Source organism: Diadema antillarum, unplaced genomic scaffold, assembly GCF_040938485.1.
Source record: "Diadema antillarum isolate AM-2024a unplaced genomic scaffold, OU_Dant_1.0 scf00000020, whole genome shotgun sequence".
Classification (NCBI taxonomy): Eukaryota; Metazoa; Echinodermata; class Echinoidea; order Diadematoida; family Diadematidae; genus Diadema; species Diadema antillarum.
Genome location: NW_027270909.1, coordinates 520790 through 542687, shown reverse-complemented (window position 1 = coordinate 542687; position 21898 = coordinate 520790). Strand labels below are relative to the sequence as shown.

Sequence of the window (21898 nt, the reverse complement as noted above, 5' to 3'; positions counted from 1 at the left end):
TTCTTGCTATTGGCTGATTGAAGAAACCTCTCCTCCCTGCACTGTAGGTGGCAGCAGACATGTGTCTGTGGAAGAAGACTCTTCAATGTCAACCACCCTTGTCATCAATAACATCATTGAGACTGACTCGGGCATCTACACATGTTTTGTTGGGGAGGCAGAGAATGAGTTTGACATTACCATCAGGGGTAAGTGTTGTAATGCAGACTTTTCTGAAGATTTCTCACAGACCTAGAAGAGTGACAGTCTCCTGTAGGTAACCTGTTACACAATCCTTTGAACAATTATTTCTCTTGTAACTATAGATCCTCTTGAAAAATAATTTTACTTGTAATTTATCTGCAGAACAAAACCTGTTTGATGCTCAGTGGTTGTAAAACCATGAGAAGTACAAGCAATATTTTGATGCTCAGTGGTTGTAAAACCATGAGAAGTACAAGCAATATTTTTTGGCAAAATCTGTGCAAAAAGAGACATCATAATACCATGATCTGTTATTCCTAAAGTAAATCAGTACTTTATAGAGCAGCGAAGTTTTCTCCATCACTTTCTTTTTTCCTCATTTATAACATGATGGGTGATGAACCATCAGGCATAGCTTTGTAGACTATAGAGTGTGTTTTTCAAACATTCTTGTACAAATTGTACTCAAGGGAAGTATAAACAGATGGAGGAGCAGAGACTGTGAAGCTTCAAAAAGGCAAAAGCAGCTCTTAGATTGCATTATCAGTTCCTTAGTTCTGAAATAGCGCATATATTGTTGTCATTAAGACAGACTCAGAATTTGCCCATGTTTCAGTGTGCATTGCTCTGAGAGCGAAATGCTGAATGTACAAATGATTTGCCTCCTGAGGGGCAAAGGAATACATGTAGAAACATATAGACACATTATGCAGAATATATGAGAGCAGAATAAATAAGTACATAAGGATAGAACATTTAGAGACATGAAAGAAGGATCAGACAGTGTACAGTCAAACCTGTCTATAGCAGCCACCCGAGGGAAACAACAAAAGTGGCCGCTATAGACAGGTGGCCGCTATAGACAGGTTTGACTGTATGTGGAGTATAAGTGCCTTTGAACTTGTGAACATATGAATATTTGCCACTATAGGGTAGTGAATGTATGAAGAAACATTGAATGATCATCTTCAACCTTTTGTGATATAGGATTAGAGGTTTGATGTCCATAAAACTGTATGAATGTTTGATTTACAGAGGCAGAGTGTGTTCCACAGTGTCAGAACAATGGACTGTGTAGCATGGGGATGTGTATGTGTCCTGAGGCCTATGGAGGCATCGCCTGTGAATACCAGAGTAAGAACTCTTCTTTATTTCCACCTCATTATATCCACATTTATTTACATAGAATGTACTCATGTACTAACCTAGGATAGACATGTGTATTCATAGATAGTGTATATTTGTAAATTGTGAATATGAACAGAGATTCTCATTAACTTGTTTGTGCCAAAGGACTGTAAAAGTTTTATATGATCACAGCAATGCAACTTTTAAAGCATTTTCATTTGCTATCATGGGATAAGTATGTTACAATGATATTCTCACTTTGAATTCTGATCAAATATCACATTACATACTTGTATCTCAAAGATAAATATGTATTTGACATGTATGGGCTGCTGGTTTGATACACTTTGTATGTCTCAAATGCTAATAGCGAATAATGATAATATGTCAATTTATGAAGGGCAAAACCTATAGACATATATTCTTCTGCGCTGCAAGAGCTTCTGACGCACTTAATAATGATAATAGACAATTTGTAGAATAATGAATAGATGTGTTTTGAGTTGTGATTTAAAGCATTGAATGAAACTGTATCTACAAATGTATCATATACATAATGCAAGTTAGATTGTCATTGAGATGTTCACTCCCAAGAGTCATGTGTGTCAAGTATTACTATACTGTTCATGTTCCTTTTCAGTCACAGACTGTGACTACCCCTGTGCTAATGGAGGCACCTGTGACAGTGGTCGCTGCATATGTCCACCGGGCTTCCAGGGTTCTTTCTGCCAGATCAGAAGTGAGTATGTGGGTTTGCTGATGGGTGTATTATATCTATATGTTTATATGCTTATATGTTTATATATTTATATGTTCATATGTTTATATGTTTATATATTATATGTTTACATAGTTATATGTTTTTATGTTTATGTGTTTATATGTTTATATGTTTATATGTGTGTATGTTTATATGTTGTTATCAGTATTGGCATGTTGGTAGAAGTTATGGCTGGTTGTGTGCATGTTTAATTGTGTTTTAATGTACTTTTGTTCTCTTGTGCAAATGATATATTATGTGTGCATAGATGTGTAATAAGACAACTACTCAGCTCCAGATGTAGGCCAGTTTTGAGATGGGTCTACAGTACATATGTAAGATCCAAGAAGCATGTTTTGGTTTGTTTGTTATTTTGTATGTTTGTTTTTGTTTATTTATTTGTTTGGTGTGTAAAGTAGGTGTTGTAAAACATGCATGTCAGTATGGTTGAAACAGGCAGTTTATCTCAATATCCACTCTTATCGTATGCTATAACCCTTGGTCCAGGGTTTATATTATGCTCTGTTATGTTCTGTTCTTGTGTCTGTCCACAGTCTATGAGAGTGAAGGAGTACGGATCGTCATCAGACCACAGCCACCTGTTCTACCACCGGTGGGGAGAGACCTGCAGCTTGTGTGTGAGGTGGAGAACCCTGGACCTTTCCAGAGACCAATATGGCTGAGTCCAAATGGACAACCAGTGGATCAGGGTGAGAGAAACGAATGAATTCTTTTAATTTAATTCCTGTTATAGTGTTCATTGAAATTTAGAAGACAAAGAATTATAACAGCATCTTTGCAGCCTGATGTTGTCATGCTTACTTGATATACCTAATTGACCTAATATAAACCTGTTTTATATGGCTGAAGTGGAAAACATGTAACTTACAATTGTATGATATGCATTTCGTGAATTAATTGTTGTTATGCGTAGTAAATTTGACTGGATGTTTAGGGTTACCTGGGATGGCTTGGGACAGAGAAGGGTACATCTTACTTTAAAACATTAAATAGTTTAAATAGATTAGTCTTTCCATTTTTAAGTCATTTTTTAAATTAATGTTGATAGGAAATGATGATACTCATTCTAGTGCAGCTTCTGTATTGTATGAAAATACATGGTTAATGTGGTTTGTACATACATGTAATATGTCGGCCGTTGATCGCGCAGTCGCCATGAAATTTGGCACGTGCATTACCTGTGGCATAATCTACCGAGCTATACAAAAAGAAATGGAAATTTTTGTCATAATAATTAATTATGCTAATATATGCATAAAATCATACATTTTGCTCTAAATCAGAAATTAAAGCTCCTAGAATCCTAATTTTTGGTGAAAACATTCTTTGTAGCATTCTTAACAATGTACTTGAAAAAAAGATTTGGTATCACAATCAATTTCTTATGTTTTTTATTGTTTTATGAATTTCTTATGTATTTCTTTGTTTTTTCGACCTTTTGTTTTATCATTTTTTTTCCGCAAAATTTATGACAGAACCTATTTCAAGCATAATTATGCTAAAATTAATTAGTTTCAGCTTATGAAAGTGAAAATAATCATATCTTTATGAATAAGAAGAGAAAACTCCATTTGCATAGACTTTATACACAAAATCACGTTTTTGAGCCATTTTCGGTCTGACAGGCATGTATAAAACATTATGCAGCGTCGTAACGGTATGTGCAATTTTCGCGAAAATGGTGTCAAAAGATGTGCGAGACTTGGAAGTAAAAAGTCAGCCAACGGCGCGGTCAAAAAATTTCGCACGGCGGAGTAGTCGCGAAAAATGTCGAGGGGGGGGTTGATTCAACCCCCCCCGGCCTTTTTAGGGTTAAATGATATATTGGTCACTACATATAAAGGTACATTTTTGAAGTTATGGTCAAAAGAAGTTAAAATTTTTATGCCTCCGCCAACGAAGTGGCCGGAGGCATTATGTTTTCGGGTCGTCCGTCCGTCCGTCCGTACGTCCGTCCGTCCCGTTTTGTTTTTGTCGATATCTCAAGAACCGTGTGGTGGTTTTACATCAAACTTGGTATGAGGGTATATCCTTGGGGGATGATACTTTGTGTGGATTTTAGGGTCACAGGGTCAAAGGTCAAAGGTCACAGGTTATTTTGTGAAAAAAAATTGACATTTCATGTTTTTCTCCATATCTCGCAAATGGTTCAAGGTATCTTCATGGAACTTAGTATATATGCTTGTACCGATGGGCAGTGATTATCTAGGGAAGTTGGGGGTCATGGGTCAAAGGTCAGGGGGTCAAAGGTCAAGGTCAACTCCTCAAAATACAGTGCCGACCGCGGGAAACGTCACGCTTTTCCGAGATCTGGACGAGGCCACTGACGCGTATCCCCGCGGGTACCCGCGGGTATACGCGTTCAGTGGACGAGTCCATCCGCCCGCACGGATAATCCATCCTCGGGAATTTGCGTCTCGATTGACGCGGGTTGGACGAGGGTGGACGAGGGTGGACGAGGGTATTCAAGGGCACATTCCCGTTAAGCTTTATTTTGACCGCTCAATCAAAATACATTTCATGGAGTTCCGACTTTGCCCATTTTCATCAAATTCCGGTTTCAGGGGCTTCTTTTCGATTTAATCACACTCTGATGTCCACTGCCTTGATTGTTCGCTACTTTCTAAAGAAGTACACCTGCGGAAGTTGTGCACATGCGTTCATCACTCAAGTATCAATAATTATTAGAACATATCGACATCGGTTACGATCATCTCGCTATTCACGACTTTTAACGACCTGCGCCACCAAAATTTCATTGCTGAAAATTCGGTGGCCCAATCGGGCTACAAAAAAAGTCGGATGTTTGCCTTTACTTTTGAAAATGAACAGCGGTAACAGTCGGCTCCGTAAGACGCAAAAATGAATGTCGCATGTTTACTTTTGATTTTAGAAATGAATCACGGTGACATTTGACTCCGTATGATACTGGAATAAATACCGAATGTTTGCTGTGGCGTTCGGAAGTGAATGATAATATTCAACTCCGTAAGACGATAAGATAAATGCCGGATGTTTGCTCTTACGTTCGAAAGTAAATAGCAATAACATTCAGCTCCGGAAGATGCTTGAGTAGGCTATATGTCGAATGATCCCTTTGACGTTCGGAAATGAATAACAAAAATATTCAACTCCGTACGATGATAAAATAAAAGACGGATATTTGCTTTTACTTTCGAAAATAAATAGCAATAACATTCGGCTTCGGAAAATGCTAACATAAATGTCAGATGATTGCTTTTACGTTCGGAAGTGAATAGCAGTAATATTCTGCTCCATACGATGCTAAAATAACTGTTGGATGTTTGCTTTTAGATTTCGAAATGAATAACAGTAACATTCAGGTGCGTTCGGTGGTAAAATTAATGTTCAATGATTGCTTTGATGTTCGGAAATGAATAACAATGACATTCAACTCCGTATATACGTTTATAAAATATACAATGTATATCTGATGTTTGCTTTTACGTTCGGAAGTAAATAGCAATAACATTCAGCTCCCGAAGATGCTAAAGTAAATGTCGAATGATCCCTTTGACGTTCGGAAATAAATAACAAAAATATTCAACTTCTTACGATAATAAAATGAATGACGGATGATTGCCTGTACTTTCGAAAGTAAATAGCAATAGCATTCGGCTCCGGAAGATGACAAAATAGATGTCAGATGATTGCTTTTACGTTCGGAAGTGAATAGCAGTAATATTCTGCTCCATACGATGCTAAAATAACTGTCGGATGTTCGCTTTTAAATTTCGAAATGAATAACAGTAACATTCACCTGCGTTCGATGGTTCGGAAATGAACACAATAATATTCAACTCCGTATATACGATGATAACATAAATGTCTGATGTTTGCCTTTATGTTCAAGAGTAAATGGCAATAACATTCAGCTCCGGAAGATGCTAAAATAAATGTCGAATGTTTGCTGTGACGTTCGGAAATTAATAACAAAAATATTCAACTCCGTATATACGATTTTGCGTTCGGAAGTGAATAGCAGTAATGTTCTGCTCCATACGATGCTAAAATAACTGTCGGATGTTCGCTTTTAAATTTCGAAATGAATAACAGTATACATTCAGCTGCGTTCGATGGTTCGGAAATGAACACAATGATATTCAACTCCGTGTATATGATAACATAAATGTCATATGTTCAAGAGTAAATAGCAATAACATTCAGCTCCGGAAGATGCTAAAATAAATAACGCATGTTTGTTGTGACGTTCGGAAATGAATAACCAAAATAACTCCGTATATACGATGATAAAATAAATGTCTGATATTCGGTTTTACGTTCGAAATATAACAATAACAATCAGCTCCCTTCGACTTTCGGAAATGAATGATAATAATATTCAACTCCGTACGATGTTTAAATAAATGTCGGATGCTTGCTTATAATTTATATTGCTATGTACTTTCGCAAATAAATAGCAATAACATTCGGCTCCGGAAGATGCCAAAATGATTAATGTCACATGATTGCTTTTACGTTTGGAAGTGAATAGCAGTTACATTCTGTTCCGTACTATGCTAAAATAAATGTCGGATATTTGCTACATGTGTATTACATTTCGAAATGAATAGTAACATTTGGCTGCGTTTGATGGTAAAAAACAAAACAAAAACAAAACAAAACACACACACACACACAAAACTGTCTGATGTCTGCCTTGACGTTCAAAATTCGGCCCCGTACGATATGATGAAATAATTGTCAGATGACTCATTTCACTTTCGCAAGTGGACAACAGTGACATTCGGCTCCGTACGATGATAAAATAGATGTCGGATGTTTGCTTTTATATTTGGAAATGACTAACTGTTAAATTCTGCTCCGTATACGACAGAGCTGCCAACCTTTCGAAGCACAAATTAGTACTCAGCAGCTCCAAAATTCGTATTTTCCACCAGAATTCGTATTTTTTTCAATCTCCCTCTTTTTGCTATGAGGCCTACAGGCTCTAAACATAACGTTATGACACATGCCGAAGCATCCAGCTGGTCACCAGCACGATAAAGATTCTAAACTACGCAATGTTCAGCGTTGATTGATTGCTTTCTCGCAATGTGTACAAGTGCAAGTTTGTACCTCCAAAATCTTTCTGGGCTGATTATGGAAGCTTCCATTTTCTAGCAGGGGACGGGGAATGCTTGATCTTCTCAAGAGAGCTTCTGTGTGAGCGGATGCAAAACTCTGTTCTGTGTTTCCAATTATGTACTATCAAAACATAATCATGCGTTGTTTTCAGGCTTTTTTCATTTTATTGGATTTTAAACATCAGTATTTTTCGAAGTATTCCAATTCCTTTTCCCCTGACTGGAATCGGAAAGTCTGCTATAACGATGATCGCAAAATGCCGCGCTGTGTGTGGAAGCGCCGATGTGGTGCAAACACGTGGCTTCATTTTCAAGTTTAAATGAATGCGCCATGTGCTCCTGTCTATAAGAGGTTACTGCAAGTTCGATGGATCGAATGCGCCATAGCTGAGCTGAGCTGAATGGCTTGTTTACGGTAAACATGCAATTTACGTTCGATATGAAGAAATCATTACGTCTTTCACGAGGGAAAAACACACAAAACAAACAAACAAACAAACAAAATACACCCACGAACGAATGTTGATAGCCAAAACTTTGAAAAGTAATAAGCAGTTTTGATGCGCGTGAACTGAAATTAATTGTCATTACACGTTGTATTTTGCTGTCTAACCAGGTGATGACTGCATCTCATTGGACCTTCTCGTAGTGAATTTGTCTGGGCATACGAGACCTTTCATGTATTTCTGTGATTGCATTTTTAATTGACTAAATAATCAATCCTTTTGTTATTGTTCAGGGAACATTAGATATTCGATCAAGTACACTATAATCGACTCTTCGATGTTCCCTATTATGCGCCAAAAGAAAGGCTATAGACATAGAACCATGATATCTTTGGAATTTTTCCTTTAATTCAACTAATGAGCTGGTTCTTCGATCGATATTTCCAGGATACTTACACGCTGTTTATTCCAATGCGCGCATTCTTTCGTCTGGCACGCACCTGGGTGTGGCACCTGCTTTTGTGGAAATTTCCACAAGGGAGAGGGGTGGGGTGTCAAGTTTCTTCGAGCCGAAGAGACTGCATACACAATCTCTTCGCTTTTATTTATTGTCATTCGTGTTTTCGCCTTATTCTTTGCTGATATTGAACATTTAGATTTAACTTTACGAAAGTTGCTATAGCACATGGTTCGTTTTGTTGTGAGGTGTACGTAATTTCTTTTTTTTTAATCATTCTTGAGAGGGGAAAGAAGAGTAAGGGGGAAAGAAGACTAGAGGGAAAGGGAAATAAAACAAACGTCACGTACGCTGAGCATTCACAGGAAGCCGTCTTTTTACACCAGTCACCAGCATAGTTATCATCACTATCAGACATCACTCAAGATCATTTTAGCCTTTTCCTATGATCAACATTAAGAAACACGCATAATCCCTCGAGATAAATACCTGGGAAACTCAATAATAAATACAAAGTATCAACACCTCCCAACAACACAAACATTTAGAAAAGACAGCAAATAGCACATCGAAGCGACTGGGATCAAACTCCGTCGCTTCGATTGTGCACAGCGAAGCGGAGAAATCGCCGTTACGAAAATAACAGTGCGAGACACTAAGAGAATTACGTTTAAATACTTCAAAGTATAAAGGGAACAGATAAAGTGATATAAAATGTAAGAAATCGTACTAAACGAGGTGTGAGAAACGACGGAAATAAAACGAAGTTTAGTAGACTAGTAAGCTTAGGCCCTAGCAAAAGTTTTGCAGCACCGAAAGCTACGCGAAAATAAACACACATATAAAACTCGGTATTGCGACGAGATCCTATGGGATCAAGTCAATAAACGATACAAAACAAAGGAAATTGATTCATTTTGACGGGAAAATAGTTTGTTATAAGTATTCTGTTATATGAGATCTCCTTTAATAGGCCTAGAAATAATCGAGTTTCCACGATACTCTGGAAAGAAAGTTCGAACGCTTTTCACCTGCACATATACTGCAGAGGGCAGTGCACATCAGTCATCAATACACGAACAGAAACTCACCTCTACAACTTCCTCGCAGAAAATGATGCAATAGCGTTATAAAAAAAAACAGACAACACTCTAAAAATCATTTCGTACTTGGGAGGCAAGGGACAAGAGGATGAAAAGAAGAGAAAAAGAAGCAGACATTGCACAACGGGACGCTTTCACCCCGCCTCATACGGTACTGTAGTGGCAGCTGGCTAATTGGGATACCACGGCGATCCATGTAAACATCCAGGGTCCGTGGGCGACAGGGATTCACGCGCGCGAAGTTCTGTTCGGTGTACACAGTACGCAAGCAGCGATATGCGTGTGCGCACATTTTTCTATTCAGCGCTTTCCACATACGGTGCGTACGCGTTGCATCGATATCCCAGCTGAATACAGATAACATGGCACATGCGACGTGCGTTTGCTATATTTTTACCCATTATTTTGCCCCACTGTGAATTCGTACTTTCTAAGGACGTTTTCATATTGTCGTATTCCCTTCGATTTTTCGTATACGAATTTTTCGGAACGGTTGGCAGCTCTGGTACAATGCTAACATAAATAACAGATTATTGCTTTCACATTTGAAAATGATTAATGGTATACATAGGCTCAGTATGATGCTTAAATAAATAGAGGATGTTTGCTTCACATTCGGAAATCAATAAGGGTAACATTCAGCTCCATAAGATGCTAAAATGAATGTCGGTTGTTTGCTTTTATACAGTGTATTTGAAAATGATTAACGGTAATATTCGGCTCCGTAAGGTTCTAACATACTATAGTAAATGTTGGATGATTGCTTTTACAATCAGAAATGAATAGCGGTAACTTTCGGCTCTTTACAATGCTAAAACAAACAATCTGGAAATGCTCCCACTTTCTCATCCCAAAAGTAAGCTATGACCACCTAATAGCATAGGCATCAACTTTTATAATTATCTATAAGCCTATTTGCTAAATCTTAGAATTCAGAATAATGGTGATTGAGATGATCTACTTTTGTATTCATTTATTTTAGACATGGGTACCTGTCACGTCAGTAATGCTTAATAATTGTTTTTAGTAGGACCGATTTAGTTTTTCCTATGTTTTTCTTGATTTTTTTGGCCACCAAAAAAAAAAATAGAAATCAATGATTTTGGTGGTCAAAAATAAAAATTAGTTTGGAGCCCTGCGATATCATTGGGCTCATCATTACTTAATCTTTCCCATGATACGCTAATATTTATATCATCAATCTGCCGACGTCATCCGACAATTCATGATTCAAACCTTTTTTTTTTTTCATCGTCCGTAACCCAACTTTGAACACAGACAGGGTATTCTTTCTCATTCTAGAGTAATGAAGGAGCGCACTTTCGGCTGTGATCTAAGTCCTATTATCATCATGAGTTCATGTCGCCGTTTAGTGATCTAAACTTCAGCTTTGCTGAACTGTCTTGAGCAGGAAGCGAAAACAATGGCTGGACTAAGGAACCTTCGTTTTTAAAAGGGGGAAATAAACAACACTGAAACCGAACAAGCCGGCCGAGCATTGTTTAGGTTAACCACGCGTGGTGATAATCGCGCCCATTGATCGCTCTGTCCAGCTGGCTTAACCCTATTCTAACTGGGAGGAGTTTTTACTGGGGGTGACCCCCCCCCCCCCCCCCCCTTCAGATCTCGGCCACCGATCGCGCGATCGCTGCGAAATTTTTCCTGAAGATAGAGCTGGATGTCAACTACAAGATTACATGGTCATACAATAGAAAAATATTGCCTTTCTATTTTTAATAAATTGATTATGCAAAGTTGTGCATGAAATCATATTTTCACCTATAACTCCATAAAAAAGACTGAAGTATTGCTAAATTTTTGTGTCAAAATTCCTCAAGACATATAAACCAATTTTCATTTAAAAATAAAGCACAGTCAAAACCAATTTCTTTTGTTTTTTTTATTGTTTTGTTAATTTCTTATGTATTTTATTGATTGTTCGACCTTGTGTTTTCTGTTGTTTTTCAAAATTTGTTGCAGGCACTTTTTCAGGCTTATCTACACTATATAGAATTGATTAATTTCAATGGTTCAAAGATGAAATACTATAATTTATATCAATTTAACCCCAAAAACACAATTTACATTCAATTTGCACACGATATCATGAATTTGAGCTGTTTTCCGGTTGACATGCATTTGCATAACATTACGTAACTTCAGAACGGTGTACTCAGACGTCGCAAATTTGGTCTCAAAATATGCGGAAGACTTCAATGAAAAAAGTTGTGAAACGACGCGGCAAAATCTTTGCGCGTTGCAGAATCGTGACGCGAAACGTGGGGGGGGGGGTCAATTTGACCCATTTGACCCCCCCCCCACCCAGTTAGAATAGGGTTAAGAGTATGCATATTGACCAAAAATAGTCAGAGGGATGCTAATTTACTCTTACAAGCTATCGCTACTATTTAAGTTGAAAACTGGAACTTTCTGAAAGGTTAAAGATGATCGTAAAATCAGTTCTGGCTACAGGATTTTATAATAATTATAATAGCATACAACATGTACCAAGTTTTCATCGTTTACCTGTCTTATCACTCCAAAGCAGTTCAGCTTAACTGTTGGCTTATAGAAGTGATCATCAATCGGTAAGGATTAGTCAGATGAATTCATGAATTCACTTTATGCATCACGGCTAATCGAACTATTCAACATCGTTGAAGTAACCATACTTTTTTATTTTCATAGTTCAAACTATTTCTTAACATTTATATGCAAAACGAAAGTACTGTACACGTTTTTCAAAATGCTCAGATGTAATGAGTCAATTCCACAAAGATTGCATTACAGCAACCTTTACTGACCTAAACAAGTTTTTCTATAGAGCTATCAGTTCTATTATAATGGCATTCTGATAACTTCGACTGCGTTTTGAACTCGTACCGAGCACAGCATTCAAAACAACGGGTTCCTCAGGTCCTCTTTAGGTACTGGTATACTTGCTAAAAGCATTCTCTTTAGCTTCCATTGACAACAACATGCCATGGGAGGAGAATGGAAGCGATCAACTTTCTCGGTAAATGAGGCTTTTCGTATATAGCACACATTGCGTGCCTCTTTCTTTTTTTCTGTTTCTGTTGTTTCAAACTACACTGCAGCCGACACACAACACAAACACACCAAAGTTTACATTCAGGCAACCGTATTTTGGTATTGGTTAGAATCGAATTATATCTGTCTTGTGATTGGCTAATTATCTGTAGCAAAAACAAAACAAAACAAAACAAAACAAAAACAAAACAAACAAACACAAAAATGCTGAAAACTGCTTATCGAATATCAGTGGCGTGCCAAAGGAGTAAAATGGAGTCTATACTCTAAAGGGGCCTGAGCTTTTGATTCCAGAAGAATCTTCGTCAGAGGCAAAATGATAATCAGGCAGGGAAAGCAATCACATTATAAAGAAGTTCACACAACACGAACAGTCAGGGACAGGCTAGGGACACGGAACAAAGAAAACAAAAGGAGAGGATGGGAGGTCATGGGCAAGGAGGCCAACAGGTGAAGGGAGGGGGATTAAAGCAGGAGGGTGGATAGACAAAAGGCATAGGAGGGTCAGTGATAATCCTGAGTGCCATGGGGGTGCATCCATTTAAGAATGAATTTTCTCACACACCCAAGCTGTCGCCATTTATGTGTGTGCGATGAAGCGTTAACGCCGTCGCTAAGCAGGACTGTTGCATCATGGGGGGGGGGGGGGGGAACGGGTTGTGAGCTTGAACATAACCTGAACTTTAAGGGCGATTTTCTTTTTTTTTTCTTTTATGACTTCTAGGGATGCGGAAAGGGGTTGTTTTATATATTATTGTAAAGATAAAACTATACAATGTATGTAGAATTCAAGTATTTATATATACATGTGTAGACATGCCTAAAATTTCGTTTACTGCGACATACGCATTTCGACCGAGCGCATCACGACCTGTATGGACTACGCACATGTATTCTTTTATCTTGCGCTCTGCTTTTGTGGGAATTTCTTCAAGCATAGGTGTCAGGTTTTCCTACGTTACGCCTGCGGTCATTAATTCCATATTTGTTAGTTTGTCTGCTTTCTTATTCTGTGTTTTATGCATTTTACTTGAACTTAAAGGTCTAGACATTTCGTTTGCTAAATGCACGCGAGTCACGTTGCATTGTATGATGTATTTTGTTTCGTTGACCATTCATGAGAAGCATTTCTTTGAGCAAACTCTCTTTTCACACCAAAATCACTTATAGAAGGTAGTCATCCACATTGGTTATCAAAATAATAATTCCGTCATTTTCCTTTCGTTCAGAAACAGGAATCAGAATTCTCAACGCGTCATCCACATTGGTTATCAAAACAATTCCGTCATTTTCCTTTCGTTCAGAAACAAAAATCTGTTATTCTCAACACGTTATTACAAAAATTACATCTCACAGCGATAATAGGGCCTACTAGAACCAACTCATCGCAGCAAAATGACACATTACGGTTACGAGGACATACACAATGCTTGAACAAATTACTTTGCTTCAAAATGTAGAAACAGATGAAGTGACATAACAAGAGAAAGGGCGCACCGAAAGAGGTACACTGTATCAAGATCAACTAAGATAAACTCTAACAAAAAAGAAGAAGAAGGAGGAAACTATTCCCCCCCCCCACACACACACACGCGTACACACATACACACAAACGAGTAGATACACAAAGGTCATATGTTTACCTTTGGGAGCAGTGATTTAAAAGATGTTTTAGATATCACATGTGATGCATAATAGGTCCGTTGTGCAAAGCATCCTACATAATTTTTTGTAATAAAGCCTAGAATATAAGGAGATATCAGTATTTCTCTTATAGATTGTAAAGAACCTTCGGAATTAGGACCTTTGTTTCATTTTCGGATTAACGAACCTTCGGCATAACGAACCTTATTTCATTTTTTGATAAATGAACCTTTGGAATAACAAGTTACAAACCTCATATTTTCGGATTAACGAACCTTCGGAATAGCAAACTGTAACCGTTCACATAGTGTACTGTATTTTCGATCATACGGATTCAATTTTTTTTTTCTAGCGGTTGTTTCTATCCCTATAACTCACATTTCAGAACTATGGGGGTTTTGTTTCATGTACGTGGTGAATTAATACGCCTTTAACGCAAGAGCAAAAACATGGGAAAGTTTGAATGCTTTTCACGTGCACATCGTCACATAAAGAGAATCAGGTGCTGACGGACCATAGAAGTGTCTCAAAATCAATACTGCCATGCAGCTTGCACCAAAATCACAATTCTGATAGGTATTATCCCGTAACAGGGGCGGATCCAGGAATTCCGTAAAGTGGGGGCGCGTTTACAAAATTAAAGGGGGGCGCACGCACCCCTCCCCCATTTTTTTTTTTTTTTTACATTTCTTTTGTTTCAACAACAACAACAACAAAAATAAATAAAGGGGGGGGGGGGGGGCGGGCGCCGGTTGCGGTCCTCCCTGGATCCGCCCCTGCGTAACCAAGTAAGTTTGAGAGAGAAAAGTTTGAGCCAAAAACACAGCGTTGACAAGTACTACCCCTTCTGTTCACTGCATGGTACACATAAACAAGAACAAAAGCGTTTTCTTCTTTTGCATGTTAGCATGGGGACGATAGTGAATTAAGTTCACCAAGATTCAATGTTTGTAAACAAGAAAGCAGCGCGTAGCAAAGACCTCAGATCGTTGTTATAGCACACGTGCATCTATTGTGGTAACATTTTAATCAACGCACTAACACCATCTGAACATACTGAACGATCATGACACACAATCACTGTGAAGGGGAAATGTTCAGCAACAACAAGAGCACGAGTATGTAGCCTACCATATACTGTACGCGCATTCATTCCGTGAGTGCCAAATACAAGCTAGAAACACACGCAATAAAGAAACATTGCAAGTTCATGAACTGAGGGACCTTTTTTTTTTTTGTCTTATATCTTAACAAGATAAAGACGTTGTGATTTCGGGTGCTGTTCGTTATTCCGAAGGTTCGTTATTCCGAAGGTTCGTTTATCCGAAACACATAAATTCCCTAAACCATAGAGGTTCGTTAATCCAAAAATGACATAGGGTTCGTCATTCCGAAGGTTCGTTAATCCGAAAATGAAATAGGGTTCGTTATCTCGAAGGTTCGTTGATCCGAAATGATATAGGATCCGAAATGATATAGGGTCCGTAACGAACCTTCGAAGTAAGTCGAGCTTTGTTTCATTTTCGGATTAACGAACCTTCGGAATAACGAACCTTATTTCATTTTCGGATTAACAAACCTTCGGACTAAAGAACCTTACTAACGAACCTTCGGAATAACGAGCTGTAACCGTGATTTCATATCCAATTTGTTTAATTGGACCTTTTAAAAGCTATGATTGTATCGAATCATTGAAATGAAATTTAACGGCCTTCTGTCCGCCGTATCAAAAGTGTGATGATAAAGGGGATGTGCGCATTGTCATTCGAAATACATGTAACTACATGTAACTCTACATTTAAGTAATTAGTCTGATTATTATATAGCAACTAATTTTGGGATTGATAGTCACTACTGACAGTTTTTATTCTCGTAAACGGCACCTGTCAATCTCACAGGCGTCAAGTCGAAGCACTCACACGTCATGAATTGACCATAACGTAAAAACGACAGAACTCTACACACAAGAGTTCTGTGATAAAAACACGCTGGGCACACAAGATGAGTATGTTAGAACCACATGGCGCACTCACTGCTGGCAGGGCAAGCACGTGCTTTGCTCATCGAACTGATCGTTTTTATAGCGATCATAATATCGCTGCACAGCAGAGATTCGTATTCCAATGCACAGTAGGCCTACTCTCTCTCTCTCTCTCTTTCTCTAAAAAAAAAAAAATGAAAACATTCACACTTGAAGGGGTGGATACATTTAAAACGGAGTCAATTTAGAGTGAAATTGGAGTGAATTTTGAGTGAAAATGTTCATTTTCACTCGGAGTGACCTCCGGGATCACTCGAAGATTTTGGAGTGCTATTGATGTAGCGCGATTCCGCTGCTTAAATGCATTCAGTTTTGCTCATAATCATTAATTTCATCCTTCTTTTTTTTTCTTGGAAAGCAAGCACTCCTTAAAGAGGGAAAACCCCGATTGGACAAATTGCGACGTAAACATGCATTGACATAGTTATGTGATACGTATAAACAATTTATCATGAAATGAGAGAAGGGTACCTACAGTACATGTATCCAAGATAAACATTATGCATGCACGTGTAGTACCACTTCTCGGGGACTCGAGTGAAGTTAAACGCAGCTTTGTTGATTACATAATGCCACTCTGGTGGTTTCGCCATACCCTTCTCTCTCTCCTACGTTTTCTTTGTTTTCTCCCTCTCTTTGTCTTTTTTTTCCCCCTACAAATCGTGTACTTTAAGAATAGACAGACGGTGTTAAACTTCAACTCAAGTGGCTTCTTAAGATCTGCGCCTCTTTCATCCATCTTAGGGACCGTGACACTATTGTGAATGACACAATTAAAAGCATCACACAAGGACTTTCACGCCTCGTTAGACCTTTAAGACTCAGATCTTTTTCTTTCTTTTTATGTGTGTGTGTGTAGACGTGGACGCCATTGGGAAATATCAAGCTCGAGACAATAAGTGGCCACTTACAATATAATGACCGACCGATGTTGAAGGTAGATTAAATCAGTAACTAAGTCAGAAATTGGGGAACCAGTAAATAAATAGGCAGCGATCGACACTTCGACGGTTTGCCAATCTAATGTGCAGCGATCGACGTCGAAAGTGTCAATCAAATACGTTATTTACGGTCGACGTCGAAGGTTGATAAAATCAGTAAGCAGCGATCGATGTCGAAGGTTGATAATCGGATGGGTGCTGTTCGTAATATTCCGAAGGTTCGTAATTCCGAAGGGTCGTTAAATTCGAAACACACAAATTCCCTAAACCTACAGGTTCGTTAATTCGAACGTTTGTGGCGTTATTCCGAAGGTTCGTTATTCTGAAGATTCATGAATCCGAAAATGAAATTAACGGAACAATATACCTTCTGAATAACGAATCTTCGGACTAGAGAGCCTTCGGAATAACGAACATCGGAATAATAGCTACCGATGTGTAAGGTTGATGAAATTATTAAATAGCGACCAATGTCCAAAGTTGATTAGGTCATACCGTCCGACGTTAGTGATCGAGAAAACTATAAAGTAGCGGCTGATGTCGAAAGTTGATAAAATAAGGACAATTAAATCAAATAGGTATAGCGTCCATAATGTCGAGATCAAATAAAATTGAGCAGCAACGAAGTGTCGAAGGTTTATGCAATCAACTTGGTATCGCACGACGTCGAATGTTAAGCAAAATTATCTGATTTATCCGACATTTGTTTTAGCATTGTAAAGAGGCTAAAGTTACCGTTATTCATTTCTGATCGCAAAAGCAATCATCCAACATTTACTAGTATTTTGACACCTTACGGAGCCGAATGTTACCGTTAATCATTTTCAAATGTTAAAGCAAACAACCGACATTCATTTTAGCATCTTACGGAGCTGAATGTTATCCTTTTTCATTTCCAAACGTGAAAGCAAACATCCGCTATTTATTTTAGCATCTAACTGAGCCGATTGATACCGTTAATCAGTTCCAAATGTAAAAGCAACAATCTGTTATTTATTTTAGCATCGTTCGGAGCAGAACATTACCGTTATTCATTTCCAAATTTAAAAGCAAACATCCGACAATCATTTTAGCATCGTACGGAGCCGAATGTTACTGTTTTTTCATTTTGAACGTCAAGGCAGACATCAGACATTTACTTTACCATCAAACGCAGCTGAATGTTACTGTTCTTCATTTCGAAATGTAATAGCAAATATCCGACATTTATTTTATTATATGGAGCAGACTGTTACTGCTATTCACCTCCAAACGTAAAAAGCAATCATCTGCCATTTTCTGGGCATCTTCCGGAGCCAAATGTTATTGCTATTTACTTTCGAAAGTAAAAGCAAACACCCGACATCTGTTTAATCTTCATACGGAGTTGAATATTAGTGTTATTAATTTCCGAACATCAAAGGGATCATTCGACATTTATTTTAGCATCTTCCGGAGCTGAATGTTATTGTTATTTACTTTTGAACGTAAAAGCAAACATCCGGCATTTATTTTTATCATCGTACAGAGTTGAATATTATTGTTATTCATTTCCGAACGTCAAAGCAAAGATCCGACATTTATTTTAGCATCTTCCGGAGCTGAATGTTATTGTTATTTACTTTTGAACGTAAAAGCAAACATCCGGCATTTATTTTTATCATCGTACAGAGTTGAATATTATTGTTATTCATTTCCGAACGTCAAAGCAAAGATCCGACATTTATTTTAGCATCTTCCGGAGCTGAATGTTATTGTTATTTACTTTTGAACGTAAAAGCAAACATCCGGCATTTATTTTTATCATCGTACAGAGTTGAATATTATTGTTATTCATTTCCGAACGTCAAAGCAAAGATCCGACATTTATTTTAGCATCTTCCGGAGCTGAATGTTATTGTTATTTACTTTTGAACGTAAAAGCAAACATCCGGCATTTATTTTTATCATCGTACAGAGTTGAATATTATTGTTATTCATTTCCGAACGTCAAAGCAAAGATCCGACATTTATTTTAGCATCTTCCGGAGATGAATGTTATTGTTATTTACTTTTGAACGTAAAAGCAAACATCCGGCATTTATTTTTATCATCGTACAGAGTTGAATATTATTGTTATTCATTTCCGAACGTCAAAGCAAAGATCCGACATTTATTTTAGCATCTTCCGGAGATGAATGTTATTGCTATTTACTTCCGAAAGTAAAAGCAAACATCCGACATTTATTTAATCATCGTACGGAGTATTATTGTTATTCATTTCCAAACGTCAAAGGGATCATTCGACATTTGCTTTAGCATATTCGGGAGCTGAATGTTATGGTTACTATTTTACTTTCGAACGTAAAAGCAAACATCCGGCAAATTACTGATACTTTTCAAAAGGTTTTCGCGGATCGATTTCAGCTAATTTCCTTCATGTAGCCGATGGTTGACGGGAGAGTTTGATTTTCATATCATTAATTCCGCGCTGGAGCGCTCGGGCAAATGCGGGTGTTTAGACGAGCGTGAAAGTGCGGGCGACTTCCCTCGTCTGTACGCGTCCAAACGCCCGCGTATTACCTAGTACGCCCGGACGAAAGGGCTTCCCGCATTTGCCCTAGGGGTTTTCGTGACGTTTCCCGCGGTCGGCACTGTATCACTACTTTCCTTATATTTATGCAATGCCTAAAGGTTTTTTTTTTTAACTTGATGTATACATGTATTACCCAATATATATTCTGTGGGAAGTTTCTTGCCCAAAGGTCAAAAGGTCAAAAGGTCAAAGGTCAAGTGAAAGTGCTGAATTGCACTTTTTCCTCCATATCTCAAAAGTAACTCAGGTATAATCATGAAACTTACATATTTATGCATGTTCAACCTAACAGTGATTCTCTTTGGAACTGTGAGGTCAAAGGTCAAAGGCCAGGTTTAGATAATGCTATTTTCCCATTTGATACTGAAATTATATTTTTTCTCAATACCTTGAAACTAAATGCATTTAAACTTATAAAAGGGCCAAAAGTCAAGTAAAAATCATCAGTTCCCCAAATACCTGCACTCTGACATTTTAATCATTCATCCAATTGAACCTAGTTCTAGGAAAGTGAACATTCAGCACATTAAATGTGTCAAACCGGTCATTTTGATATTTTGCCAATTGTGTGAAACTGTCATCACACATTGTCAAGACATTGTACTATAGACCTATTAGGAGAATCATGAATTATTGCGGAGGCATATCAGTCGCCATAGCGATATATCTAGTCTTATTATTCTCTTTATTTTTCTTGACCTTTAATCGCAAATATCTCCATTTGGCTAATATGGACTTATCGGTTTTTGCGAACAAACTCTTCAAATATTTAAATGTCAGATGGTGGAGGTACATAGCTATTGTCTTGGTTTCTTTGTCCCTAGGAGAAGCGGCACATATCAGCAGCCAGCACCTGTCGCCCACGGCAACCCAGCTCAGCATCCGCATGGTGGAGAGAGGAGATTCAGGCATCTACACGTGTGTCATTGGTTCCTACACCAGCTCCTTCACTGTCATCATTTACAGTATGTATCAAGTCTGATTGATAGTCCCATGTACCACTTTTTTTTTTGTGAGGCTAGTAGGACATGAATGTTAGATGTACTGTAGGTACCTATGTATGATATATAGTGCTTAGACATCTTATCAGAATGAACAGTGACAAGTAGATATTTAAATAGTGCTATTGTTGTTGTTGTTTTGTTTCGTTTTGTGGTTTGTTTGTTGGTTTGTTGTTGGTTTTGGTTTTTTTTTGGTTTTTTTTTGGTTTTTTTTTTGTTTGTTTGTTTGTTTTTTTTTGGGGGGGGGGGTAATGTAAAGGTAAGGACTGGCCAGAGTGCAGTATGTTCACCTCGATGAATCAATGTTTCATGTTCTCCAGTAGGCCCTAATCGAGACTCCTTTCTCATGTACTAATACTGTATAATTTCAAATGATTTAAACAATGTATATTCACATGAATTGAATTGTACACTTAAAAGTGTGGTTTCTTTGCATTGATGCAGAGTCACACCAACATTTTTCTTAGCCGAGAAGAAATTCTAGTCAACTCAAAATCAGAGGACAACACTAACATACAATATGAGCGCTTGATGTGCATTTCTTTTTTTACCTTTCTTACTGTAACATCACAAATCATGAATTTGTATCATTTTGTGCTTTACCCTAGAAATGCCTTGTGTGCCAGACTGTCAGAATGGAGGAACGTGTTCAGATGGGATATGCCTCTGTCCACCAGGCTACTCTGGGCCCCAGTGTGAATACAGAGGTATGGTGACATGCAGTGGTGCTGTGGCAGTGTCGATTAAGCCAATCTAGTCTTGGGCGAATATCATTGGAGAAGTATGAAAGCGGTAATCTGAATTTTAATGTATCATTTAACTGGGTAGAGATTAGTTGGAAGTAGTAAAATTCAGTCAATCTGCCCAAATTAGGAAGGAATTTTACACTGATATACCATTCTGAATAGGAAACATATACTTGAGTCTTTGTCAGTATGTTACCAAATTTGAGAGCAGCGATAGAGTTAGAAATTCAGATGGTTTTGAAAAGTTTTAAACTGCAAAGATTGCTATGAACAAAAAAGTTTCAAATTGAACAAAATATTTTACCTTGTAAAACATAAATTATAGAGAGTAACAGTGTTATTTTGGTGAGGGGAAATAAAGGAATACATCTCTGAATATAAACAGAATAGGAAGCAGGCAGATGAACAAGCAGAAGGGTCTGGAGATTAAATTCATCTAATGTTATTTTTATGTCCCATGCTTCTCTCCCAAACATGACAAAACTTCAGAATGCATACCTGCTTGTATCAATGGAGGTTCCTGCCTGAATGGAGTCTGCCAGTGTGATATGGACCATGAAGGACAGTTCTGTGAAAGTAAGCATCCTGTTTTCAGGAAATCATCCATTCACTAGTATTTATGTTGCTTCCGAGATTACTAGAATTCCTATTGGTTCAAAACAGGAGCCAACCAGTTCCCGTAGACACCGGGTTGATTTCTCTTCCATTGTTTTC

The 21898-nt window shown here is 37.9% G+C and overlaps 1 protein-coding gene across 1 annotated transcript in view; it reads left to right on the top strand.

Moving 5' to 3' along the window:
- Nucleotides 1-21195, top strand: part of LOC139729317 (uncharacterized) — a 51141-nt gene extending 29946 nt beyond the window's left edge. Inside the window, exons 29-34 of the mRNA XM_071640247.1 lie at nt 48-188; nt 1219-1317; nt 1952-2050; nt 2626-2781; nt 20262-20402; nt 21047-21195. Of these exons, the coding sequence (XP_071496348.1) occupies nt 48-188; nt 1219-1317; nt 1952-2050; nt 2626-2781; nt 20262-20402; nt 21047-21195 (785 nt within the window). The remainder of the gene's footprint in view (nt 1-47; nt 189-1218; nt 1318-1951; nt 2051-2625; nt 2782-20261; nt 20403-21046) is intronic.
- The last annotated feature ends 703 nt before the right edge of the window (nt 21196-21898 follow it).